Here is a 15,617-nt window from a genome sequence, read left to right as displayed (position 1 = left end):
TTTAATGTACTTACCCCATAATACTCCCTTGAATTTGGAACAGTATCTGGATCACAAAATTAGATTTTCTTTTTCCTGGGCCATTCATCAACATTCATCCCCGGAAACACGAAGTCTAAATCCATCTGTTACTTTTTGAATTAAGATGGTGATGATGATGATTAAGATTTGCTCCAGTACAATCTTCAATAAGTTATTGATTTACACCATCTTCACTACATCTATGATAGAAAGTGTCATCATATAACACACAATAAAATGCTTTCTCTCCATTTCCTCTTGAGTAAAATCAATGAGAGTGACTGCAGGAAGACAAAAATAGGCTCTGAGTATTGGGAACATATTACATATTTCATTGAGTTCACCTCTTCGTGCATAGTGCATGAGCTGTGCTTCACTGCTGTGCCTTAAGCAGTCTCCAAGCAGGAAGTGGCAAATAATTATTTTCCTTATATCTAATATCACATCATTGTTTACTTCCCTTTACTATTTGCTTCTGTATTTCACTTTGATGCTCGTGATTTGATGATTGTGCATGATGTGTGTATATGTGATGGTTAATATTTGATGTTAAAAGTACAGCAGTATTGAAAATGAATCCTGTAAAATGAAATGTAATCCTGCAGTTGTGTTTTTTTTTTTTTAAATGACGATTGTTTTGTTTTTTCCTCATCACTTATCCAAGCGGAGGGATCAGCTATGTGTAAGAGCAGACCTCCATGTTCATCGAAGGACTATTTCCAGATCCACACAGCGTGTGACAATGAAGGCAAGGTGGGAGATAAAGACCACACGCATGTAGACTGGAACAAGAGAATCGGAGTGATCAACTCCTTTTTCTATATGATACCTTTACTGTCATTGTGGGACAAATAAAGGACTTTCTTATTTTGTTTTGATATCTTATGATAAAGTCATTGATAGATTGACACTGTCACCCTCCCATGTTTGTGTGATTTCAGACGCAGGTCATTTATAAGTGGATTGAGCCTCAGATCTGTCTGGAGGCTGTGACTGGAGCTGTGACGTTACCTGCAAGTGGGAAGCGAGAGCCGTGCCCGCCGTGTAACCCTGGTTTCTATAACAATGACACAGCCACCTGCTCACCCTGCCCACCTGGGACCTTCTCTGACGGCCTCAAATGTACTCAGAAATGTGTTCATCCTGTTTTTCTCTCTGCTCTATTTTCCCATCACTTTCCTTAATTCTGCTTTGAATCCCTGTCCATACACCAGCTTGTAAGCAGTGTCCGGCAGGAACTGAGCCCACCCTTGGTTATGAGTATAAATGGTGGAACATTCTTCCTGCAAACATGAAAACCTCTTGTTTCAATGTGGGCAATTCCAAGTGTGACAGCATGAATGGTGAGTTTTAAGTCTTTTTGTGTTTGTCTTGAATCTTAAAGCTACAGTATGTAAAATTTCATTTATTGATGATGATGCATTTTGTCAGCTGAATATCCCTCAGCTCATCCTTTCTTTCCAATGTATTGGAGCACAGATGTAAACTTCAGTTAGCATCAAAACTCAAAAGATATTTAGTTTGTGTGAACAATATAAAAGCCTCATTCTTGGTTTCTGAAAGAGCAATAAATCTGATCAGGTGATTGTACAATTTAAGTGTAATTATTTTGTCTTCAGTTTCTGCCTATTGGAAAATAATTTCACCCAGATTTTACACACTGGACCTTTTTAAATTAAAAAGTTAAACACGTTAAGAAATGTAAATATTTGCATCTTTGTCAGAGTGGAGTCAAACTTCTCATCCAAAAGACATTACCCCTCCAGTGGCGTTTGGAGGTACTGCATGTGGGCGGTGAGAGATCATAAAAAGAAACAAAGAAAGATTTTTTGAAAGAGTTTTGTAAAAAGTATAGTTATTTGAAAAGCTTCAAATATGATAATGTGCATTGATTTGCTGAGACCTGATGCAGGTTTCAAAAGTTATTTTCTGCCAGTTTTAAATAAATAATGTGTATACAAATACAAGATTCTATAGCTTTACAATACATGTTAATCAGAGTTGTGATTTAAGGTTTCGGTAAACGACTCTGAAGACTTTGCATTTAAAGTGGGCAATGACATTCTTACGTATAGGAATGGCTGCTTTAAAGCTGTGGTACATTTTAAGCCTTCAAAACAGCTTTAATTTATGCTAAACTTGTGTTATATGAAGAATGTTGCCTTTATCACTAAGCTTTGCCCCCCAGATGTTTGTTCTTGCACTATGTAGCTTTGGTTGTTGGGTAAGTCAATCAATCCGCCTCAGACGAATAGTTTCCATATCAGTGTAAAAATAAATCAAACAGACAATGACAAAAGCAAAGACCAGAGACTGTACCTTGTGTCCCTTTTTCAAGGTCAAGTTGACATTGATGACCCATAAGTTTAGAAATAAAATTCTGCTGTGTTTCAGTTTTAGTGAGAGGTTTTAGGCTGTCAGAACTCAGGTCAAGAGATTCATAAACAACAGCTCATCGTCACACGCTGCGACAAAAACGTCATAAAACCATATTTTTAACCACTTCTTTCCTGACCCTCTTTTTGGATTGGATTATTTCTGCTTGTATTTCTTGAAAGTCAGTTGTTGTTTTGCTCTTATTTTGGGGCTGGATCTGTGAATCTTGGTCGTAGAGTGATGAAAATGGAACCACTGGAGTCTGTGGATTCTCCGTTGTCCAGTCGTCACGTTTTCTTTGTTTACATAATCACGCTGATGCTCCGGTGCCGCTTTTCAATGTGAGCACTGTAATGTTTTTTTCCCTCCTGCTGTTTGATCCATTGGTTTTTTAACTGTGTTTTGTGAACATAAGAATTGTTTATATGAGCTTTTAGCTGAGTTTCTGACATTTCTGTGGGTATGCAGCATGTCTGTGTTTGTTAAAGTTAGATATGGTTTTATGACGCTTTTGTTGTCCCCGGTACCGGGGGCAACCGTGAAGAAGAGGTTATCTTACTTTAATAAACACAGACATGCTGCATACCCACAGAAAGGACAGAAACTCAGCTAAAAGCTCATTCTTATGTTCACGAAACACAGTTAAAACACAGATGGATCAAACCAGCAGGAGCAAAAAAATACGTTACAGCACTTCCCAGCATGCTTTGGGGACAAATCCTGGTATAATTGATCATTGTCAATCACCTACAAGTACCAAGGTTTTTTAAAAAAAATGTATACAAGTTCTTTTTAGACCAATAGTGACATGTAAATCAAATTAAATGGGTTTTTATAATTTGGTACCTAAGAAATCTCAAATGGCACGGATGGTGCTAAACTGTGCCAAAAGAGAGAACGTAAAGACATCTCTTTACTAAAACCTCTGTCATTTTACTCTGCTTCACTTCTGCAGCATCAGACTTTGCACAGCTCATGTCCACATGTTGTTACATGACCTTCATTTATGGTGTGTTTGATGTACACCTCTGGAATCTCACAAGTGTTGTCTTTATTTTGATACCAAGATAATCCACATAGAGCTTGTGACTGCAGAGATTTACTCTATTTAGATTGGGCATGTCAATTTTGAACAGGGACTCCAAAAAGAGGGTGGTTTATGATTAAAAAAATGTTTTGATTTTTTTTTCAACTTCTTGTACGTGAATATTTTCAGCTTTCTTTGCTCCATATACCAAAGAATCATTTAAACTGATTCATTTTGGTCCTCATCATCAGCTCTAAATCCTTTACAGATTTGGGAAACTGAATATTTTCTGACATTTTATGTCTAACTGCATATATTTTTTGAAATCAAGGCATTGAACACATTTGCTGTGTCTTCTAGGTTGGGAAGTGGCAGGTGATCACGTTCAGAGTGGAGCCGGGAGCTCGGATAACGATTACCTCATCCTCAACATCCATGTTCCTGGATTCAAGTATAGTCACATTTAGTTTTTTCATTCTCCATCACTCTATTTTCTGTCCTTCTCTCCCCCCGTCTGATTCCTCTCGTCTCCATTTGCTGTGTCAGGCTCCCCACTTCGATGTCGAGCCATTCTGCGACAGAATTCGGTCGCATCACATTTGAATTTGAAACCTCGTGCAAAGCTGATTGTGAGCTCTACTTCATGATGGTGAGGCTGCACCAGACATGTCTGCTGTTACTTTGTACTATTGTATACATGTTTGAATGAGATATTGACTGATGTAAAATTAATCTTGTAGGATGTAAACAGGAAGAGTACAACTGTAGTGGAGTCATGGGAGGGAACTAAAACCAGACAGACATACACACATGTCATGACCAAGAACGCCTCGGTTTCGTACACGTGGGCTTTCCAGAGGACCAACCAACCTTCAGATGTAAGCACAACTACACACTGATGCACCAGAGTTTCCATACGTTCAACAATGCTCACTGTAAATGTATAATATTTATTATTCACCATTATGATGGTGTTTAATGTGGCCACCAGTGGACACAGAAGTAAGAACAGATGTGTCCAGCCATGGCAAAACCGGTCACAAGTCTACCGAGGGATATTTGCAGATTCTGAAAGTGTGATTTCTAAGCTTTCCAACAATATCCAAGCTCCATGTAGGTACTCCTCAAACTGCTTTAAGCCTTGTTCATAGTCGCATGTGTGATGTGGCACGGGGCTCCTCAGACGGCGAGCGCCCTACGCGCACGCACGGAGGTGTTCATACTCACCATGTTGTTTGTTGCAGTATTCGCCGCAACGACAAAGGGCGTACGACCAGAATATTCAACTTCTGCTGCCTGTAAGCGTCCGCTGCCTAGCAGCAGTAGTAAACAACAACATATCGCTTACAATGGTCTCAAAATTACTTTCAGTCTATCTCTGTTTCACGTATTGGGAGAAAGATCCCATAATCTACCAGAATCACCGGGAGGGATTTTCCCCCTGGGTCACCACTTTTTCTATGAGCTCGTCTTTTGCCCTTCACAAAGCGATCCCTCTTTTTTTTTTCACGTCCTACGGCAAAAAACATCGTCTTTTTGTGACGTGGTAAAAATCTCCTTCCATGAATACAAGGTCATGTGACTGTCTCGGTGGTCTTGGACAGAAGAGTCATACAAATGCATGTACAAGCGGACCTGCTCGGCCAGCCTTCCATTGAAAATGAAGAGTTGGCGCTCGCCGCAGCCGACAAAGTTACACAAATTCAGAGGTGTCGCCCTATCGCCGCGCCACCCTTTGGAGATCGCGTGCACATCAGGACACAGGATATGACGTCATTGTTGGAGTGCGCCCGGCACACTGCGGAGAGTAAGAACAAGGCTTTAGGGAGAATTTTACCCGTTCTGAGAGCCAAGAGACAGAATCATCACATTTACATAGAACAACCCCCTCCTGGTCTAAGCTGTCAGTGAAACCACAGCTCTCTGAGCACATATACTATTGTTGTGAGCTACACTGCTACACAGATCAATACATATACAATACATAAAAAACTGGACATAATAACCTCTTAACATTTGAAATGAAAAAACTTCTATAAATATATAAAATATATAGGAAGGGGGCTGGCTTATTCTGTTATCATTTCTTGTCCTTACACTCGTGTAGTCCTATTTCCATCATCTGTTTTTGTTGTTTCATAAAAATTAAAAACACAATATACTATATATACTTAAGAAAAAGAAGGATCAAAGATCAATATATATTTCCAATATCAAATGAAATGAAATACATTGAAGTGGCTCTGTGGTGCAGTGTGGATGGATCAGTCTGTTACTGAAAGAGCTGATGATGTGCTAACGCTCAGCTAGTTGCTAAATCATTAGCATCACAGTCAATACTTCATACACAAAGCTGTGTCATTCACACTTGATTCAACCACATCTGCATTTTAAAACAACAATACTGAGCCAGCTAGAGCCGGCCCGAGAGAAATAAGCAAACTAATCGGCTGCTTGGGGCCCCCTGGTGATCGATTTTCTTTTTTTTTCTATATTGTATCATCATAGATACATTCATATATCTGAATAGGGTTATTCATATATATATATATATATACATACATATATATATATATATATATATACATATATATATATATATATACATATATATATATATATATATATACATATATATATATATATATATATATATATATACATATATATATATATATACATATATATATATATATATATATATATATATATACATATATATATATATATATACATATATGTATATGTATATATATATATATATATATGTATATGTATATGTATATATGTATGTATGTATGTATATATGTATATATATATATATAACGAAAATCCCTCATTTTGAAAAAAACATGCTTGTCACATATGTTGCAACAATGGACTCAGACATTTCTCCCGGCTATCCTTCTACACACGTGTATATTTTTCTGGTTGATTACCTGCAATGCTATGCGTTGTTGTCTGTTTCCTGCATTTGGTTCATTGAAGTTAACCAAGACGACCAAGATGTTCTAGGTGTTTGGGAGTTCACTTCTTTAGTGCAGATCAGAGTTCGGTTGCAAATTCACACCTCCCCAAACAAACCAGACTCAAATTAGAAAGGCTGCTGTGAATACGACTTGAGTGTCTTGGTCTAGCCGCATGTAGAATATGTAATAACAACTCTTGTTATGACTTTGCAGCATGTTCAGCTACGCAGCGCCATAGCTCTGGTTTACCTTGGTCCTAGTGGGTGATTGACGGCTCTTTTTAAACCTCTGTGAAAATGGCAGCATGTTGATAATGTGTCAATACCTCAAAAACACCTGAACTACCCTTTTAAGGTGTCTGTAAATGACTGGTATGTGAGCCATTTGACTTTTTAATTGAATTTGTAGTGACGGTGTTTCACATTATGTCTTTATTCTTATTATCAAAGTTATTTTGAAATAGGAAATGCTGTCAACTCAAGGAAAACAACTAGTCTTTATATCGGTTGGTCAATGTTTTGCGACCTGGGCCTTTGATAAGATCGGTAAACATGGCCTGCTGTCTCATGGGTGCGTGCCCTCATGTTTGATATTATTAGGTCATGAAACACAAGATTTCTGAAAAGCTTCCTGACAGTTTTATCATCCCCAGTCAGTCTTGTAAAACTAGGTAAACCAAACACTCCCTTCTGTTTGGTTTCAGAGATCATTTCTGAGGTGGTGCTGAAACCAAACTCCAAATCAAACAGATGTATTTCGTCACTGAGCTCAGACATTTCACAACATAGAAAAAGGGTGAAAAAACAGTTGAGATGTTTTTTATGGGGGGATATTTAGTCCAGACACTTCCAGCAACCCTGGTCGTAGCAGAGTGGTTTATTGGTTCAGTTGAAAAAAACTGTTTGTTTAAATCAGCATATTCATGCTTTAAAATAAAAAGCATGAATACATGCAATACATGAAACATCTTAGAATAAACCTTTTTTATGCAGTGTTGTTTTCGTCAACGATGACGATGACGAAATATTTTCGTTGACGCCACTTTTTTTCATGACGATAACGAGACGGTGACGAGATAAACATGACTCTTTGATGACGAAAACATGACGAGACGTGTGTGAGTTTTCGTTGACGAGACGACAATGGACGAAAATGTCAGTGAGTGGTCTGTCAGACGTTTAAAACGCATGACATTTCGTTTTTTCGGCCAATCACCTGACGGTCACGGAGAAAGCACATGGCTACTTAATATGCACGTCCCCCGCTACTGCTTCTGCAGTGTGTGTGTGCGTGTGCGCGTGCGCGTGTGCGTGTGTGTGTGTGTGTGTGTTCACCGTTGAATGAGGATGGATAAGGAATCCCACAGAGGGACTTCTTCTAACCCGACACTTATGTAAGTGGAGTCGTAAGCATTTTAAGCTAGCGATCTTTATGCTAACGTGTTAGCAAACAACAGACAGATGGATTATTTAGGGACATGACAATAACTGGACACAGTTGTTAGGAGTAGTGGCTAAAGTTAGCTTTTGTTACGCTAACGTCAATTCATTATGTGTGTGTTTCTTTAGCAGCATGTTTAGCCATGTTTACATTCAGTGACAGTGTGGTGATCTCTGTGTGTAATAATAGCCAATCTGCAAGCTCACAGTGTGTTGAACTTATAGATCTGCTGCTATTTTCACAACTTATGTACGACACTGCCCAACAACAATCTCCAATACATATTGACCTAAATACATTTGTTAAAGACTATACTTTTTTCGACTAAAACTAGACTAAAACCCTTTTGAGTTTTCGTCGACTAAAACTCGACTAAAACTATCACATATAGAAGTGACTAAAATGTGACTAAAACTAATGAGCATTTTCGTCCAAAAGACTAAGACTAAATCTAAGATGGTTGTCAAAAACAACACCTGTTTTTATGTACTCAAGACAAAGGTATGAGAGGCCGTTTGAGAAATAATTCATTCTTGCGCTCACGTTATCATACTCTCTCACAAACACTAGTATAGTCACGAGGGATGCAACGGTATTCGGTATTTTACCAAACCGTTTGGTAGGCCCTGTTCGGTTCAATACACAACGGCAAATGACAGAATTTCGGTACGTTTCGGCCCGTCACAAAACATTATCAAAACTTTGGAGCAGAGACATTAGCGCAGCGCTGCTCTCAGTGCCAAAGTCTGCTCGTGGTCGTGGTCTTTCCAAGCCAATCAGAACGAGTTTCCCTGGAGCCAATCAGCGATCCGCATGCGAATGATGAGCGCTGTCTGAACAGTGTAGAAACAATGGCAGGTGAACGAGACTACCTGAAAAAAGAAAAGTTTGAAGAGGCACCGCCTTCATTTAAGTCCGTTTAAGTGTGGGATTATTTTGGGCCTGTCAACAAACAAACCACGGTGTGCAAGCATTATGTTGCAAGCATCGGTTATGCACCGCAGTGAAGTCGGCTTCAAGTTGGATATTTGACAGACATTCGCTCCGGGTAAATGTCTTCCACGTATCACGCTGATGCATTTATTAAAAGTATTTTATATGTTAATTTATCAACACTGTAGGTAGTGGGAATGAGGCTTAAGCATTTGGCACCACCTGACATTAAACAGTTAAACAAGGAAGTATGCATGTACTTGCATACTTGGGTATTGAGAAAGGGCCAGAGTGTGTGTTTAACACTTAGAAGCAGAAGCTTATTCCGAAACAGAGAAGAATGACATCCTTTCTGGTATATGAAGGCCACCGTAGTTCCCTAATGAACTTGGGAACAATCGAGGCGCTTGTTATAATTGTTACAAACTGCAGTCTCACCATTAGATATCACACACTGGCCCTTTAAATGAACTTGCTTTGCAGGAATATGGGTCACTGAGGGCGGATATATTCATATTCTATAAAATCCAAATATTGCACCTGACACATTGACACTGCAGTTAGTTCACTTCCCGTTTGCTTATGTTTTCCAGTTACGCAATCACGTCAGCGACGTGGCACGGGTCTACTCCATCTCGGTGAGTAATGCCGTGGATGGAGTGTCCTCCGCCTGCAGGGCTTGTGCCCTCAGCACCCAAACGTCCAGCTCCACCTGTGTGCCGTGCCCACCTGGACATTATATCGACGCGTACAGCAACCAATGTACAGAGTGTCCACGGAACACGTACCTGGTCTCTCATGCCACACCGGGCCCTGATGCCTGCAGACCATGTGGACCTGCCAGCAAGAGTGACAAGGTTTGTTGCAGACTCATCCATTGTTTATGAAATGTGATTATTTATATGACATAGAACCTTCTACCTCTGCTTGTGTTTTTCTCAGGACCACAGTTTATGTTACAGTGACTGTCACTTCACCCACACAGAGGGCAACGCCACTCTGACCTTTGACTTCAGCCTCATTGGGTCTGTAGGATCACTGATGAACGGTCCAAGCTTTACCTCAAAAGGCACCAAATACTTCCACAACTTCAACATCAGTCTGTGTGGAGGACAGGTTTGTGCATACATGGACACACTTCACACACACACTGGCATATGCTCACAAAGAAAATACTTTTTTTCTATGTAAAAATGTACAAAAAAATTAGCTTTTTTTATTCGAATGGGTGAAGTGTAAAACATGCAACCCTTCAGCCGTTAGTGTTTAAAGTGGTTACTGCAATCCAAATTCTGCAGATTATTTGGTTTTTATACAATTTTGGATCTGGTTTGTTTTTGTCTGTTTTTGCTATATTTATTTATTAATCTTCATCATATTGTTTGCTGTGTATCAATACAAAACAAAACAAACACACTTTAATTTGTATCTCTTAATCTATCGCAAGTGACATCATCATCATCACAATATTCAGCAATGTTAACACATAGCGCACGATTTCCTAATATCGCGCAGTCCCGCCGATAAGTTTGGAAGTGTTGTGAACAATGTTATTGGGTTTGGCTGTGGGGTGGGTGGTGGTTGGCACAACAGACCAAAACACCAAATTTAAACATACAATAGTATGCAAAAGTTTTCATGATTTTCCTTTATAAATCATTGGTTGTTTGAATAAGAAATTTCAGTTAAATATATCATATAGGAGACAAACACAGTGAAATTTGACAAGTTAAATAAAGTTCATATGACAATTTAGGCACACTTGTCATTTTATCGGTTTCATTAGCTTTAGCACTAACTATTGGAACTCAAAATTGGTTTGGTAACCTCAGTGACCCTTGACCTCCATACACAGGTGAATCCAATCATGATAAAGGGTATTTAAGGAGGACAATTGTAAGTATTTCTCGTCTTTGCATCTTCTCTGAAGAGTGGCAACATGGGAGCCTCAAAACAACTCTTAAATGACCTGAAAACAATGATTGTTTAACATCATGGTTTAGAGGAAGGATACAGAAAGCTATCTCAGAGATTTAAGCTCTCAGTTTCAACTGTGAGGAACATTGTGAGGAATTAGAAGACCACAGGCACAGTTCTAGTTAAGGCCCGAAGTGGCAGAGCAAGAAAAATCTCAGATAAGCAGAGGCGAAGGATGGTGAGAACAGTCACAGTCAACCCACAGACCAGCTCCAAAGACCTACACAAGGAGATGTTACTGTATGTCTCCTATATGATATATTTAACTGAAATTCCTTTTTCAAACAACCAATGATTTATGGTTGAGGAAATCATGAAAATAAACATGGGTGCCCAAACTTTTGCATATCACTGTAAGTTTGTGAGGTGGATTGACCACAGACCATGCAATCCATTTGTATTCCATCTGTTTGAGTTGCTCCTGCGATGAGAGAGAAATAAACACTTAGAATATATATCCAAATATAGATATCCAATATAGAAAATATAGATTTCCAATATCCAGACACCCTTCCAAATTAAAACATGTCCATTTATTGGCTCCTCATAGCTTTCCAAAACAGTGTTGTGGGGGGGCACTCGGGGAAAAATCCAGTTTGTTTAAAAAAGAAGAAAAAATAATAATTGTCACTGTTTATGACAATTGATAACAAGCATATTTTGTATTCTGTCTAATTCTAGACCACTAGGCTGCAGCACCTGCTCTATATACAGGAGCTGGGCCACCAGTTACATAGTGTGTAGACCACACACTATGTAAAAGGAAAATCAATGAAATTATCAATGGAAATATGGATTCAGAGGAATTGGCTCCTACATGGACTGTAAATTAAAATCAAAATTGTGACTGTCTCTACTATGTATGTTGTTGCATGTTTTCCTTAATCTCTGATGACGCATCGTTTTACAACTTAATCCTTCATAATGTTCCTTTCAGGGTCATCTGGCAGTGTGCATGGACAATGTTACAGACTTATCCCTAACCGACCACCAGACAGAGAAAGGTGAAGGAGCCTCTGCCGTCAAGACCTTCATCTGTCAGTCCACAATCATCCCAGCCAGTGGACGGAGTTTCCACACAGCGCTGTCCTCACAGTCCATCAACCTGGCTGACACATTTCTTGGTCGGTATATGATCATAAGGAACATTCAAAACATTTAAAGTGCATTATCACAATTAAGCAACCTTGCTTTACGTCATGCAGGAGCAACAGTAAGTACTACACTTGGTGAAATAAAGGCTGCACCGGAGCTGTTTCCCCAGACCTCGAAGAAAGTCCCTGATGTGAACTTCTACTACAAGTAACTATATAATCATAACAATTCCACACACATTGTTTTTGGAAAGATATCAGTCCACAAAGTTGTTTTTTCTACATTTGTCTGTAAGGTCCTTAGAAACAACCTCTTCATGTGAGTCTGGTCGCAGTGCAGTGGTCACGCTTCGCTGTAACCCAGAGAAGAGCTCTAAAGGAGAGCTCTCAGTTCCCAGGTACAACATCTCTGTCACCGTTTCTCCAGTTATTCTTAACCCATGTTTTCCGACAACCTTTATCTTTGCTGTGAGGTGGTGTAGCAGGGACAGACTGAGACTGGGTTTTTGTCTTCCACAGTCAGTGTCCTGCAGGAACATGTGACGGCTGCACATTCCATTTCTTATGGGAGAGCTCAGGGGCTTGCCCTACATGCACACACAGAGACTACCATCAGATAGAAGGAGCCTGTAAGGGAGGACACCAGGTAGGTGTGTGTGTGTGTGTGTGTGGGGGGGGGGTTAACCATTAATGTCAGATAATTAATCAATGGCCTGTTTTTAAAGTTATAAATCAGTTTCACTCAATGGTCGAGGATGTACTCAAACATTTTACTCAAGTTGTAAGTATGAAAAATAGATGGTGAATTCAGGTAAAAGAAAATACCACATTAAGATATACTTCTGCTTAAAAAAAATAAAAGTATTATCTGAGTGTATTCACACTAGGGATGTGCATTTCTATCAAATATCAAATATTGAGTGGTATCATTCGTTGGATATTCTAAACTCCAGTGCATGAGAGCGAGTTACGGTCATGCAGGGTTGACAGTATGTTGATCGTAGAGGAGCAGCTTCAAGATGCATTCAAGAAACCTCTTAAATCACATTACTTCTGAAAACACACATGAAGAAAATGCTCGTCATCATTGGAGTAGAAAGATTTGTTTTTATAATGCAAGCATTGATAAAACATTAGTTTTGTATCTTTTTAATATATAATAGTATTTTATATAAACAAGTGTTATAATATCAATAATCTAATACTCATACTCATCCCTAATCCACACAATGTTCTATTACATCATTAATTTCATTAGTAGTATTACAAAATGAAACAATCATTTATTCAACTAAACATGCCGTTTTGTTTATTATGTTAATTCACCACTGATGTCACCAGCTCCAGACATTTTCTTTTTGAAGGAGACATGATCAGAGTCAGAGAGTCAATCGATCAATCACATCCTTGTCTGTAGGACTTCAGGTGATCGATATCATATCTGTTGGCACCACTCCCAAGTGTAAAAAGATATATATTTTGGTCCTGCTACATTTTTCCATCATGCTGTATGAATATGCATGTGTTCATCTTCAGGATCTGCTGTATGTGTGGACTGAACCAAAGCTGTGCATGGGGGGTGTGACGTTGCCTGAGAAGAAAAGGTTGCCATGTGAGGGTATGGAGTTCTGGATACATCTTGGTGCAGGTCTGGGAGCCTTCACTGCAGTGCTGCTCATCTCGATCACCTGCTATTTCTGGAAGAAGAATAAACGGTACCAACGGTTCCCCTTCATCCCTCCTTAACCGAGTCTCTCTCTCCTGTCCAGTTCTCATGCCATACACCCCTGTCCTCTACCTCAGGGTCCTTATGACCCTGTTCAGATCTGGCATCAACTGTCTTGAGTGATCCAGTTAAGGGCAGATACCTCTCTCCTCTCCTCCACTCCATTATTCCATCTCTCTTCTTTTGAGTGCTGCATTTTGTTTTGACATGTATCATGTAGAAATGAGAAAGACTCTTGAATCGTTGTACTTTGATTTGCTTTCCTTTCCTTTCATTCCCCCCCCCCATCTTCTCCCCTTCACCGTTTGTGTTTCATAGTCATGTTGGCAACGTTACTCCTCTTCTACGTTATTGACTCTGTGCCTTGTCTCCTTGCCAGGCTGGAGTATAAGTATTCCCGGTTAGTGATGTCTGCCAATAAGGAATGTGACATGCCAGGGGCCGACAGCTGTGCTGTGATGGAGGGAGAGAACGAGGGAGACGTAGAGGATGAAGTCGTCTACACAAAACCTTCTCTGCTTGGCAAACTCAAAGCCATCGCCTCCAAGGTGAGAGTTGAAGTATCACATGACTTAAAATTTGTTATGTTGTCATTAAACCCATTCTTCTGAGGCCAAATCCACCCAATTAGAATTTCTTGGGCTGCGAGCTGAGGGATGGAGTGGAGCAGTGGACAGAGCAACAGCTCCGGCATTTTAAAAAGGGGGAGGAGTCTGTGACACTTGACCTTAAAGAAGAGAGTGCACCAGTGACTCAAGCATGGACCAAAACAGCCAATGTGTGAGATTGACAAGCTCTTGATTTACCGGTCAATCTACGTTCCTACCCTCACCTATGGTCGTGAACTTGGGGTTATGACCGAAAGAACAAGATCCTGGATACAAGCGGCTGAAATGAGTTTTCTCCGCAGGGTGGCGGAGCGCTCCCTTAGAGATAGGGTGAGGAACTCTGTCACCAGGAAGGAGCTCGGAGTAGAGCCGCTGCGCCTCCACATCGAGAGGAGCCAGCTGAGGTGGCTCGGGCATCTGTATCGGATGCCCCCTGGACGCCTCCCTCGGGAGGTGTTCCGGGCATGTCCCACCGGGAGGAGACCCAGAGGAAGACCCAGGACACGTTGGAGTGACTACGTCGCTCGGCTGGCCTGGAAACGCCTTGGGGTCCCCCCGGAAGAGCTGGAGGAAGTGTCCTGCGAGAGGGAGGTCCGGGCGGCCCTTCTCAGACTGCTGCCCCCGCGACCCGGCCCCGGATAAGAGGTAGAAGATGGATGGATGGATGGACCCTCACAAATATCTGTCCATCCATTGTCTACCTCTTAATCCTCACTGTCGTGAAAACTCACATCTCCTGGCATTTCTTTTCAACTGAGCCAGCGAACACAAGCCGCGGAGCCATGTCCATGCCAATGGAAGAACGACCATCCTCGGAATAACAAACACTTACATTTGCTTACATCTCTGCTAAGCAAGCTAACCAGCAACAGACATCGTTCTTGAACATGGTCAGTCGAGCAAATGGCAACATCGAGAAAGAGAGTTATTCCAAAGATACTTTAGAAGTGCAACAACAGGAATGCCAGGTCGGCGTCTGTTTTGTATGCTTCTGTGGTTTTCAACTTCTCGCCATTCCAGTAAAGCCAGTACAATGTTTTATCCGCCTTTGCCATGATGAATGTCTAAAATAACGAGGCCTTCTCATCCTGTGGTCTCGGTTCAGCGGCCCTGACCTTACAAGGCTGGATTTCTGCTAACAAACTGTAGGGGGAGTGGAGACATTAACCATCACAATGATTCAATAGTTGCTGAATTTGGGTCATTTAATTTGGGAAAAGGGTCTTTCAAAAGACTGCGAAATAAACATTTGTTTTTGATTTCAGGGAAACGGTGAGATGTACGAAAACGTGCAGCTGAACTCATCCCATTCCAAAGCACTAGTGTGGAGCTAGGAGATGTGGTGAAGTGAGTGGGTTGCGACTGCCGACCCTGGAGAGACTTCCCACTGATGGATCCTCGAAGTCACCACCCTTCCCCCCCCTTTATGAGCTTCAGTACCTGGAA

At 40.5% G+C, this 15,617-nt stretch overlaps 1 protein-coding gene across 1 annotated transcript in view; it reads left to right on the top strand.

Annotated features, from left to right (window-relative positions):
• The window catches only part of elapor2a (endosome-lysosome associated apoptosis and autophagy regulator family member 2a), a gene marked incomplete at its 5' end in the record, with an annotated part of 30,727 nt that extends 15,200 nt beyond the window's left edge, over positions 1-15,527 (top strand). Inside the window, 15 exons of the mRNA XM_083893536.1 lie at positions 686-774; positions 963-1,143; positions 1,236-1,364; positions 3,785-3,875; positions 3,971-4,073; positions 4,165-4,302; positions 9,360-9,623; positions 9,709-9,882; positions 11,681-11,867; positions 11,949-12,045; positions 12,134-12,235; positions 12,357-12,483; positions 13,374-13,552; positions 13,943-14,111; positions 15,437-15,527. Coding sequence (XP_083749662.1) covers positions 686-774; positions 963-1,143; positions 1,236-1,364; positions 3,785-3,875; positions 3,971-4,073; positions 4,165-4,302; positions 9,360-9,623; positions 9,709-9,882; positions 11,681-11,867; positions 11,949-12,045; positions 12,134-12,235; positions 12,357-12,483; positions 13,374-13,552; positions 13,943-14,111; positions 15,437-15,505 — 2,099 coding nt within the window. The 3' untranslated portion in view covers positions 15,506-15,527. The remainder of the gene's footprint in view (positions 1-685; positions 775-962; positions 1,144-1,235; positions 1,365-3,784; positions 3,876-3,970; positions 4,074-4,164; positions 4,303-9,359; positions 9,624-9,708; positions 9,883-11,680; positions 11,868-11,948; positions 12,046-12,133; positions 12,236-12,356; positions 12,484-13,373; positions 13,553-13,942; positions 14,112-15,436) is intronic.
• Between the last annotated feature and the right edge of the window lie 90 nt (positions 15,528-15,617).

Source organism: Microchirus variegatus (assembly GCF_963457635.1).
Source record: "Microchirus variegatus genome assembly, chromosome: 8".
NCBI classification, from domain to species: domain Eukaryota; kingdom Metazoa; phylum Chordata; class Actinopteri; order Pleuronectiformes; family Soleidae; genus Microchirus; species Microchirus variegatus.
This window is presented reverse-complemented; position numbering and strand designations above follow the sequence as displayed.